Source organism: Acanthaster planci, linkage group LG19, assembly GCF_054643075.1.
Source record: "Acanthaster planci isolate LZ-2023a linkage group LG19, COTS_SCS, whole genome shotgun sequence".
In the NCBI taxonomy this organism is placed as follows: Eukaryota; Metazoa; Echinodermata; class Asteroidea; order Valvatida; family Acanthasteridae; genus Acanthaster; species Acanthaster planci.
This window is the reverse complement of record NC_141795.1, coordinates 485,083-497,437: the sequence shown is the minus strand read 5'-3', so window position 1 is coordinate 497,437 and position 12,355 is coordinate 485,083. Positions and strand designations below refer to the sequence as shown.

Sequence of the window (12,355 nt, the reverse complement as noted above, 5' to 3'; positions counted from 1 at the left end):
GATTAAAGGCTGGTCCATACTTGGCGAGAAGGTGATTACAAATGTGACATGATTTTGCGCTGCAAATCCACAAAGATGAACACATTTCAACTCAAGTGAATTTTGCAGCAAAGATTTGACTTCATTTTTGCCAAAAGCGTGAATCAACATTAAAACTTTCTTTGTGATCCCACACAACTCAATTTTCTGTTTCTGAAGAGCTGTCTACTTTCAACACAGTTCTCATTGTCCAAGTGACTTGAATTCATTTCACAAAATACCTTTATACATTTCCTCACTGGAAAATTTACTTGATTCCAAAAACATTTCCAACCTGAGCATAACATATTTTCAAAGTTCACTTTTATCTTGGTTTGGATATTGACAAAAAAAGGATAAACCAGAAAGCGTGGCTGGGATCTGTTTACAGATCTATTAAGATAGTTCAAAATCAGTGCTTAGAAATTCAAACTCCTCCCTGTAAAAAGTTGCAGGGAAAGTAGCCCAGTGATTAAAGTGATGTGTGATTCAAGATCATAGAATCAGGGCTTTGAGTCCAACTGCTGGCCAGACGTTGAGTCCTTGGGAAAGTCACTTCGCCCCTACTCGCCTCTCTCCACCCAAAAGAACAAATAATTACCAGCATTAGCTCAGAAGCAACCTGAGGTGGTCTGGCATCCCATGGGGGGGATAGAAATATCCTCAGTTACTTCATGACAAGGAAACCCGGAAATAAACACCGGCCTAATAAGCCAGATTGGTTAGGTATAGACTCTGCTCTGCCCCCCAACATGAAAAGTGAGCTCATATAGTTTCTGAAATTAAGACAGCCAACAAATACAGAATAGAGAGACTAGATTGGCAGCGCATGTATACACGCCCATTCACTGTGTAGTGACCGGGCGTCAGTTTGTGGTCCCTCATGGATGCGCACAAAAATGAACGTAAAGTATACAGCTAAATGTATCTTTCCTCCAGCCATGACTTGGCTCAACACGTACCAAGCTATTGAAATCAGCATCTGGAATGGTGTAGCATTCACACATTGGAGTCCTAGTGCCACTTTCCATTTTGGTTGCATCTTGCATTCCTTACATTAAGCGTCCAGTTTTGTATATATCCTTCGGTAAACAGCCCTCCAGGCAAGACCACGAGTGTAAATTTGCTGCCGATCTAGTCCTTTTTATTCCACATCTACAGGACAGCCAGCATCTCCCCCCCCCTCCCAATAGTCTACGCCTAGAGCCTGTACCTGTAGGATGTCTGTCTTGAGCTGCAGCTGACTGGCTGGCGTGGAGTTCATGAGTCCCAGCAGTGTGCCCATGTCGTCCTCGCCATCCCTGCTCAGGATCAGCTGCTGCACGATAGCTAATGCATGCTGCCGGCACTGGATGTAGGGCACCAGGTTGTGGGAACACCGGGCACCGCCAATTTCACGGAACACAACTGCGAGAATCAAGTTTGTGTGATAAGGGGGCCTTTTGCAAATTCTTTTAGCAATGGGTTGTTTTTAATGAACTTACTAACAAAAATCGTACAACAGAAAACAGTTAAACAAAAGTAACTTATTAAACAAATATTTAAAAACAAGCAAAATTTCTGTTAAGTATCCAAGGAGATAACACAAATAACTTTTAAAGAACCAAAATTCAGAATAAAAAAATATAAATAAACGGGAAAAATTTGAATGATAGAAATATATTAACCAAAGCCAAAAAGTAATCATTGTCAAATGCCTTCTGGAAGATGTTCTTGACAATGTGCACCACAATCAACAACCAACTACAAATTTCGGCGAAGTTGGGACACACAATGGACGTCACAGCCACGTTGCTCCTTTGAAAGAGAAGCCATCTTCACGAAGTCTTGCCTGATGAGACTGGCAAGTTAAACTGTAGTCTAACTCCACTTACTAGCATTGTCGTTGTTCTCGTGGAGTAACAACGTCAGACAGTCCATCACAAGGAACGCCAGGTCTTGGTCCTCCTCTGGAATATTCACCTCCGGAACTGAACCTGAAGACAGAGAAAGCACTCTGAAGTTTTGTCAAGGTACTGAAAGGCCAACAGTAGACCCCTTGGGAGTAAAGCGAAATTAAACTGCATGTCTAACAAGAGTGTATTGGTGGTCTTAAGGAGAGTGTTGCTTCATAATCAGGGTGTGTCATTCAAAATCAGGGAGCAGGGGTTCGAATCCAGCTACCTGTCGTAGGCAAGCCACTTTATCCCTACTTCCCTAAACCACCATAAGCACATGCTCAACTACATTCAAGTGAGACGATGGCATCATTCCACTATGATACTTTACAAAGTTTTCCTTTTCTGGAGAGCATTATATGACAAAGATCCCTTCATTGAATTCAAGCTTGTGATGTTTTAAATGCTCTACCACGCCAGGGCCACATTCAGGAGAGGCAACAATCTTTATCTCAGCTCTCCCGCACTTTTCCCAGACTCACATATCTCCTCCTTGGTGTCTGGCTGGTTGTCTTTGAGGGACGCGGCGTACCGGTGCAGACACGTCACCATGACGGCCAGCAGTCCGACCTCCCTGTACACGTCCTTGTACACTCCGCCGTGCCTCAGGATCCTCAGGAGGCATTTGATGGAGCGGATCATGCAGCCCACATCACTGCAGAATGGAAACCAAAAGGCCAATGATGAAAATAGGGTGAAGTCAGAGTTGTCTTTTCATTAATAATATTAAGTACTTCTGGAATTAAAACTAAGGATTCCTCAGAAGTGCCCAAGGTACCGTAGTTTTTCAGTCTGAAGAAATCTGTAGAAAGGAGACAACGAGAAGCAGTTACAGTTTCAGAGTTGGGAGGAGAAATCCAGAAGACAATTCCAGGCAGGGACTGACAACCAAGCTGGGAATCAAACCCCCGCCGCAGGGATGAAAAGGCGAGGAAAAAACCACTATGCCAACCTGACTCCTGCTTCACTACTGCAGGTAACTTTTCACCCAAGCAGCCCAACCAGAAAAAATAAGATAGTTTCTGAATTATACGGCAATTGCTCACACGCCTGTGGCTGTCAGCTTCTGGCTTTAAACCATGCAAACCCATGCAATTTTACTTTCAACTTTTGGCCACAAACTTTCTCTTCGCTGCTTAATTATCTGAAATTTAACATCTTGCATGCTGTTGATATTCATTACAATTCGAAGAGAACTAGGCTTTACATGCAGTAAGAGCTTTGTCTATGGAGTTTTAACAAGGCTGTCCATTTGAGCAGTTAGATTAGTATTTAGACCTGCAAGTGGTCTATTGAACCTTTACTTGGGTCGTGTAGTCAATCCTTTTCAAAAGGGAGGAAAAAATTCTGGTCACAAATTTGGGAATAGGAGAAAGTACCTCAGCAACAAAAAGAATCCAGAATGACTAGGACATATGTTAATCAATGTGCAGGCCCTTTTTGTCTTTGTAAACTCACTTTCCAGCCTTGATCAGGAGACTAACACTGCTCAGCTCCTTGTAGGGGACAAAGTTCAGGTTGAAGACGACAAACTCCAGCAGCTCGAATATCTTGAGCTGGATCTCGGGAAGTTTGGTGGTGGCCCGGTCGATGAACTGCGAGAGGGTGTGCTGGGGCTCCAGGATGAAGTAGTTGGCATTGTCCGAGTTGTAGATGTTGGTGATGACCTCAAGAATGACGGCGCACAGGCTTCCCGTTGTGGCCTGCATAACGAGACGACACGTGGTGAAACATTAGTGGAGCAATTCTAGCGGCAATTCTAGCGACAATAATGGATAGATGTCCAGAATGAGTGAGTGGCCTTAGATGGCTTTCATGGATGGACATACGTGTAACTTACAGAAAGCCAGACAGAAAATGCAATAAACTGGAGGCCAAACATTACAGGTGGCCACGGTGAATGGAAAGACATAACTGGTACATAGCCAAACAAAAAAGTGCAATAAACTGGAGGCCAACCATTACAGGTGGCCACTGTGAATGGAAAGACGTAACTTGCACATAGCCAAACAAAAAAGTGCCATAAACTGGAGGCCCCACAATGATCATGAGGCTCCAACCGACAGGTGGCAATCACTGACAAATGGCAGGTGGACTTCACTGATTAATGGCAATAAAGAAACACACCACAAAGTGGAAGCCAAATGGAAAGGTGGCCACAGTAAACAGTTAGCCACAAAGGACAGAAGGGCCAGTGTGTTGATGGCTACAGAAGTCACGTGGCTACCATGATTGTATCGAGGTGATTGTAATCAACAAAGGGATGCAATGTACAGCTATCCTTGCCAAGAAGATCCTACTGGAAAGTTGGTCATACTGAACAGGTGCCCACAACGGACAGGTCGCTGCCATGAACATGTGGGCAGATGACCGGAATAAGATGAGGAATGTACCGCACAAGTGGTCAAGAACTAAAGTGTAATGAGCCCAAATCAGCAGGTGGGCCAAAATTCAACCAGGTGCTAAATGAAGTAACAAACAGTGCAATACCAGCAACACAAAATACCTTTAAAAATATTGTCTGAAGTACTTGGAATGCCTGAAGATTCCTGACACTGTTACCTGTAGGCATAAAAATACCTCAGTTAAAACATCCTCTAAAATATGCCCCTTATGATTAAGTAAAAATTAAGTAAAAATAAGTAAAACTTAAAAATTTAAGTAAAAATCACCTTGCAAAACAAGTCTTTTTATATGGTGACAGATCATGCAAGAAGTCTGACTTATTACAAAAGGGTTTTTGAAAAGCTTTTCAAAATTCAAATTTCAGATGTGGTGAATTTTGGGGTTAAGGCAAGGGTGCATGTACTGCTCATTGTCAATGGAATTTTCTCGGAATTCGACTAGAGACAGTTCTTGGGCCGCATGCACAGACACTGTAAAATTTTGTTTGCCCAACGCAGAGTACCAGGTGAATCACTGGTTCTCTTCAGATGTTGGGTAAATGACACAAGCTGGCACAAATGCCAGGTGAGAAATCATCGCAGTTGGGTAATGTTTGCCCAAGCATGGCAACATTTGGACAATTCACCTAGTACCCCCCACGTTCAGCAACAAAACTACCGGTACCAAGCCTTTCTAGGGTCAAGATTAAAAACACATTGACCAATCACAAGCATTCCTCCTGTTCTGCATGCCCTCCCGTTCTTTTGCACTCCAAATGGCATTTTGGAATGTCTTCTTTACCGTTCTCAGACATGAGTCACTGAGAACGCATTGTCATGTTTGCATGCAAGAACGCCAGCGTCGCAACAAAGATGAGAAGAACATTGACAGGTTGGATGCTGGGGAAAAAAAAGATTAGAGGATAGGCTGGGGGAATACTAAAAAACCACAAGAGGTTCAGGTTTGGAAAGAAAAGAAATGCTGATATGGGAAGGGTTGATAGTTTTGGCGGGTTGGATGCTCGGAATAAAAATAATGATTACGTGGTTGCGCAGGGAAAAGATTCAATCTAAGAGGGTCCAGGTTGGGATAGAGAATGCCGAGATGGGATTAATTTTATTTCGTGGTGGGGTGGAGAATAAAACCACACTTGATCCCGGCTGGAATAGAACTTTTGGTGGATTGGATGCTCGGAATTAAAAAAAAAATTTAGTGGTGGACCAGGAAAAAATAAAAACAACAATAAGGTAGAAGAATGATTTTTGACGGGTAGGATGCTCGGAATAAAAAAAAAAATTAGCAGTGGGTCGGAAAAAAAAACCCACACATGGTCACGGTTTGGATACACAAAATGCTTAGATAGGAAGAATTAATACTTTTTTTGGCAGGTTGCGTGCTCAGAATAAACAATATCTAGCAATGTGGCGGGGACAAATTATTTAGCGGCGGGGCAGGGGAAAATAAAAACCACACATGGTTCACGTTTGGATAGCAAAGAAATGTTGAGATGGGAAGAATTCATTGACAGGTTGGACGCTCAGAATACGAAAAATGTTTAGCAGTGGGCAGGAAAACATAAATGCCACACGTGGTCAAGGTTTGGATAAAGATATGCGGTGGCAAGCTTTGTCAATTAAAGATGCAACCACTAAAAAATGTACGCTGGCCCCATTACTTAGAGAAATTTACATTTTTAATACATGACGGTCGGTCGGTTGTCAATCTCCGGTTGGATGAAAGCTCCTCAGAGAATTTATTTGAAATACACTCCTGATAGATGTTTCTACACTTTGATACAATGTGTATCATTTGTTGAAAAGGTATTTTTGTGGAATGTAGTGCTGCTGGGTCTGTGTTCTACTTCAAAGAATTAAGAAAAAATGTGTTAAATCAAGATTAGGTTAGGAGAGGCAGCCTGGTGTCTGGATTGTTAAGCAGAAGAGCGCGCCCAGGTTGAATATTGCTAAGGTTTAATCTAACATTTTAATTTTACCTGCTGTTTGCCAGAAGTTTTTTCCTATCTATGGTGTCAGTAATAACACTCCTTCACACATTTTTCTTCGCATACATTTAGTGCCACAGAGATCTTTCTGTGTGCAGAGGCCATGACCGGTCTTTTGTTGTAAAGGAACGCTAAAGACAGGGGATGCCATTCGGACGTGGCCAACTGGAGGTACCTCGAACAAAAGAAGGTGTTCCTGGTGTTAGCACGTGTGAGAACAGCCGATAAATTTTTGATTCTGCACCTTGCAGTTCAGTGTACACACATATAATATCTGCCACTGAGGACAAACTAGAAACTTGCAGTCTGGATGCATCTATACAAAAAAAGGACTGGAACTCTGTGAAACTAAAATGTTCCATTTCCATATGACTTTTTGAGGAAAAAAAATCATGAGCCCATCCTGATAGGATTTCACATCTTTAGTCAGCTCTAGAGGTTCACAACTTTAAACATTCAGGACAAATGGGAAATTTATCTCTCTTCACACCTTTTGGTTCCCCTCCCATAATTTGGAATGGCTTGGAAGTTCCACTTCGAACACTGTGTTCTCATTCAAGAACATGCAGAAATTCTGCTGGGAACACAGCGCCCCCCGGAATGCTGTCTCGGCACGAAAGCTCACCGTTCACGCTGATGCACGAACGTTACAATGGAATGCTAGCATTCCAGTGCAACTGAACGCGAATGATTTCCAATTTCTGGGAAGCTCACCCGTTTCCCTGCACTCTCCCCACTTACCATTTCCACTGGGCTGCGGAAGCGTGAACCCTTGAACCTGGAATGGCGCCTCATAGATGCCCGAGTTGGGTCGCAGCTCGGTGTAGCCGCACTGGGTGAGCGACGAGATGAGGAGGACCAGGTTCCTCAGCGAGTGAATGGACTCCTCGTCGCCCATGGACTCCAACCTGAGGGGAAGGACAGAGTCGTGACTGACAACATGTCTCATCCATCTCAGATGGGGGCGAAATCACCTCCCACCTCCTGACTGAGTTGATAAGAAGTCAAGCAGGAGAAACAAAAAGGACCCAAGAAAAAACCTACAGAGAAGACACTCCCTGACCCCCAAAACGATTCCCCACAATTTCATAAACCTGCAGTGGAGACTGATAAATCAGGTCGAATGGATTACCCAGGGGCACAAAAATCTCAAGAAATGCAATCGAGGTATTTAGTTCATGAGTAAAAAAAAATTATACGCTATAGGATTTTGCTGATTAAAAAACAACAAACAAAACACCCAGAAAAGGGGGAAACATCAAAAAAGACTTGCTTCAAAACGAAGTCGGCGAGGAAGATGTAGCCCTGGCAAGATCGGAACTCATCAAGCAAGACCCTGGACTTGTCGCTGGAGTCCTTGAGGAAACAGAAGACAGTGAAACACATCTCCACCTTTTCAAGGGGTGTCAGTTCCTGCACGTGCTGCATGTTGTCCACGCACAAAGCCAGACATCCCTTATCTGCATATGAAAGAGAAACATCATTATATGTTGGGATTGTGTGCATGTACCGGTAATTCACAAGTGCCTTTAAAGCCTGCAAGGGCCAATTTCATAGAGCTGCTTAAGCACAAAATCTGCTTAACCCCTTCGCGAGGGATCCTCAGCCTGCTTTTCAGCTACTATTCTCAGCTCACACTGAAGCGAACACGGTGAAAGAAGGCAGACGCTGGCTCTTGTATATATGGTCATTGGCCTTTGTGTGTAGCCCAGAAATGAAAAGACTGAATTTGCATCATAATCACCAGCTTCACAATAGTCCCCACTTTGAAAAGAGGCAACGGGAATGTGGAAGCGTGAGAATTTGCAGTTTGGCAGGTGGCCTTCGTGGCCAAGCGAGGCTGGAATGATCGGAGTCGGCTTTCAGAAAAAAGTTTCCGTCGTCGAGGGGTTAAGCGGGAAAAAACTTTGCTTAAACAAAGTTTACCAGCTCAAACTCTATCTGATTGTCATGCTAACCACAAAACAGCTAAATATAATCTCAAACCAATATACATCACACAGAGTTTTGGCTGGTTACCTGATTTATCAAGTAAGGTTTTTGGCGCTTAAGCAAATTTTGTGCTTAAGCAGCTCTATAGCCCCTGGTTTCCATATGGTCATTTGTAATGCAGAGTGTGGACACTCGCGGACGAGATGTTGCAAGACGTCATTCCACCAAAAAATTTAACAAAATGGTGTCCGAAACTCACAAACTCTTCACCAAAAATGCCTTTTTTTGGTGGCAATGTTGCCTCTTGAAGCCATCAAACTCCTGTTTGAAGTAATTTTTTAAAATCAGCTATTTTGTTGACAACTGGGGCTACATATGCTAGTAATAAGGAGAAAATGGACAAACTGAGTGGTACTAAGCCAGAGAAACATCGTTGTGCGCCTGTCATACCAGCACGCGTGTTTGTATAGGCCTACTTGGCGACTCAACTTTGCCGATCCGTCTGGGGCTGGTTTGCGTTATTTCCAGGTTATCTGTGATACTTCCGTTTGACATGTTTCCATATATCTACGTTGCAGTTTGCATCTTGATTGCGTTGCTCTCTGTGTTTCTTACGTCGATATGGAACCCAGGCTTAATTGTTTTTACTACATGTACCTGTACGACAATGGTGAGTCCTGTCACTATTAACAGTGAGATAAATAATGAAAGAACGCCTTTGTTACAGTTTGTGTTTAGGGTGGCACAGGTGGCTAAGGTTTAAAGCCCTCTCCTCTTGCCACTGTGGTCCTGGGTTTGATTCCCAGGCCATGGGTCATTCCTTCATTTCATATGATGCCACAAGGGTTTTCTCTGCACTCCCTTAACCCCTCCTCCCTCCAGACCAACAAAAAAAAAAAGTCAACTCTTGTGATCTCTAGCTGTGCTCCATGGGCAGATGTGGGTTGTTTAGTGGCTGCCCGAGGCACATTACAGTGTATGTGGCTTTGGCTTGACCACCTTGTGGTTTAGTCTTTTGCTGCACGGGACATCTGAACATAATAGCCTGAAATCTATACAGTGCGAATGAAGGACTTGTTATTAATATTATGTTGTCTCGAAGCTTATAATGTGAAGACTTTTGATGACAGATTTCAAAGTCTAATGTATTTTCTTTATCTTTGGAAGAGCAGATTGACAAGAACTACACTTGAAAGTTTGATGTTTGAAGTCAATTCATGATTCATGTGCTTGGAGGAACTCAGTTTATATGTCAAGAGCTGCTGGCACGGTACACTTGTTCAGAGAAGACGTCATTAGCCCAAAAAAAGGTCAGGATGCTTATGTTGTACATGTCCATGTGTGGTGCATGTGATTGATTCCTGTGTGGTTTTCACTTAGGCAAGCTAATTCCGCGTGACATTTCTGCCTAGCCGTTTGGAATGGATTCCGTACACCCGCAGGAAATTACAAACCGGGATGTGATGGGAAATCCTGCACGTTTAAAATGGGCATCAAATCCCAGTCAACATCAGAAGAACTTTGTAACCCGAGTAACCATGGTGAACAGTACACGTACCTGGACACACCCATTACCATGACCTTTGACACAGCAGCAAAAAATACAATATACAGCAACAACAGCAGAGACAATTTATACCTAGTGTTGGTAAAAAAAAAATACACGCCAGTTAGTTTCAATAAATCCACACGACACAGATGGAAAATATTAATTCCAGGGGGAAAAAAAGGAAAGGACAGATGAAAATAAGAAGAAAATAAGAGAAATGTCATGTTGAATGCAGTATGTCATCTGCCACCGGGCATTTTTGCCAATAATGGCATCATTTCAATCATACATCGACTTTTGAGCTCAGCGAGATCTCCTTCAAAAACCTCCTGAAGAGAGATCTCTCCAGGATGAAGTTGATTCATGATGTCAGAGCGCAAAGCGGCCCCCTGGGAGACAAGAGAAGACGCCAAGATAAAAAAGAATAATAATCTTCTCAAGATGCGCGCCTGAGATTGGGAAGATCTTGAGAGGAAAGACCAGAGAGAAATCTCGCGGATGAATTCCCCGGGAAGTTGATTGGTATATATCTTGTTGATCTGGCTACGGGGCAGCGATATGTTGGGTGCAAAAAACGTCCATGTCTGATCCAAAGGCCATGTCCCGTTGTTTCACAGAGATGTAAAAATCTTGAGGATTTTTGGCCACCACTCCTGTATGCAATATGTTTCTCACTGCATCCTCAAACACGGTTAATGCTTCTTGTACCACTTCGTACTAGAACCTTTTCAGTCCAAACTCATTCAATAAAAGTCACAGATAAAACATTCATTCTTTGGAATAAGCCTCTCTGTCTGACTATGTTACACTCCTGAGCACACAGCTGACCCACAGGTACATGTAAGCGAGACGATGTGCTTTTTATCAGGCCAAGGATATACTCTTGCACCTTGTGGTTATATCGAGGAAGTAAATGTTTTCCATTTGCGTGAGCATCAAGAGTAACACAACGTGATCCTCCATCAGGCAAAATCTGACAACCATCGGAGAACAGTCAGTAAACCACAAGGTTTTTCACAATTTAGCCTACTATTTAAACATACTGATGTGCACGTGCCGCTAAGTGTTGAAACTGACATCTGACCCTTTACTTTTTTGTGACTAAGATCAAAAAGCACCTTGAGTTTTAGGACAGATGTCCAGCTGCACACATGAACGTCAAATCTCTAATGGGAAAAGCGAATGAGAACTTGCACATTGGAAAGTAACTGAAATTGTGAACATTTACAGTGTACATTCTGCCATTCCTTCTCGGAGGCAGGTGGAAATTTCTGGAGACATACATGTACATGTATGAACTCAAGTGATCAAAACTTCCATTTAGTGACGAATTCTATCAGACATACTCATATTTCCAATTTAGGCTACAGCTCCTTTCGCAGGTGTTTTCTAAGTCCTCATATCTTGAACGTGTAGGTTATTTATACAAATGTCATTCTGACTTACTTTCACTATACTGGTACTTTGTGAGGAGCAATTTCATAAACTCTGGACAGCACATGGACATGTCCCTATTGGCGGTGAGTTGGAAGAGTACACGTACCTTTTCCATTTCTGAAGACTGGGAGTATAGTGTATGAAATGGGAACATGCACAGTACGTACACTGTACATACATGCACTCTACGTGTACATGAATGCTTCCACAGAGTGGTGTTTTGCTATGCCACTGAGGAAAGGGCACTGCATTTCCTATTGTTTCTGCGATGTAACAATCTCCCATAGACGAAGCACAGGCACTTACCATTGAGGACAACACACTGACTACCACTGAAGAAGGAAACACCTGTCTTATTTACCATTTCGAGATATTTTCTTTTGGTGTCAGGGGATTGGAGGAACTCATCCAAGTGCGTAAATGTTATGAATGCAATTTTGGACATCCCGTTATCCTCCTTTGGTTTGGTCTTCAACTTTTTTCAAAGGAATCCCATTGGACTTGTACACAAGTTTTCCAATAAGGGAACCCCCACATATTCAATCCTGGACTGACCGTCCTCTGCCATTGTCCAATTAATGTCCTCTGTGAATAGAGGAGCAAACTCACTGTGTATGTACTGCACCACGTCCTGAGTCAGCCCATGCCGGGAGATGGTAGTCAGCACCTCGGCGGCCCCCTTCCTCCAGGGGCTGTTGTGAGGGGGACACCAGCTGGTGATGGCGCTGAAGAGGAGGGTCAAGTCGTCCTTCTTGGCCAGCTCGTCAGCCGGGCCTGGGTAGTTGCAGAGTTTGACGAGGAGCTGAGTGCAAAACAAAAGAATAATGCAAACAATATCATTAAAGCATTTGTTAAGTGCACAATATCTGACAGCATCTGTCAGACAAGGGTGCTGATAAATTATCATTATCCTTATTTGGCTCACAACACCTGAGCATTCCTAAGACCGTCTCAGCTCCAAGGCGGGTATGCTAGCCCCGATGTTGCCATTTCAGGCACAATTTGACAAAAAGCAAAACATAATAACCATATCTGCCCTGGCAGGTAGTGCCCACTTACTCCTTGGTGAAGAGAAGCGCGCAAGGGTCAAATAAC

The 12,355-nt window shown here is 43.2% G+C and overlaps 1 protein-coding gene across 6 annotated transcripts in view; it reads right to left on the bottom strand.

Annotated features, from left to right (window-relative positions):
* The window catches only part of wdfy3 (WD repeat and FYVE domain containing 3), a 102,904-nt gene that overhangs the window by 54,816 nt on the left and 35,733 nt on the right, over positions 1-12,355 (bottom strand). For all 6 annotated transcript variants that reach the window (XR_015428403.1, XM_087149185.1, XM_087149189.1 and 3 more), the window contains exons 5-12: positions 11,870-12,062; positions 7,616-7,802; positions 7,084-7,250; positions 4,462-4,517; positions 3,414-3,658; positions 2,438-2,610; positions 1,893-1,994; positions 1,232-1,425 (exon numbers count right to left, since the gene is read on the bottom strand). Coding sequence is in view for 5 of the 6 variants with exons in the window: in XM_087149185.1 (XP_087005311.1) it covers positions 1,232-1,425; positions 1,893-1,994; positions 2,438-2,610; positions 3,414-3,658; positions 4,462-4,517; positions 7,084-7,250; positions 7,616-7,802; positions 11,870-12,062 (1,317 nt within the window). In the remaining variant the exon portion in view is untranslated. The remainder of the gene's footprint in view (positions 1-1,231; positions 1,426-1,892; positions 1,995-2,437; positions 2,611-3,413; positions 3,659-4,461; positions 4,518-7,083; positions 7,251-7,615; positions 7,803-11,869; positions 12,063-12,355) is intronic.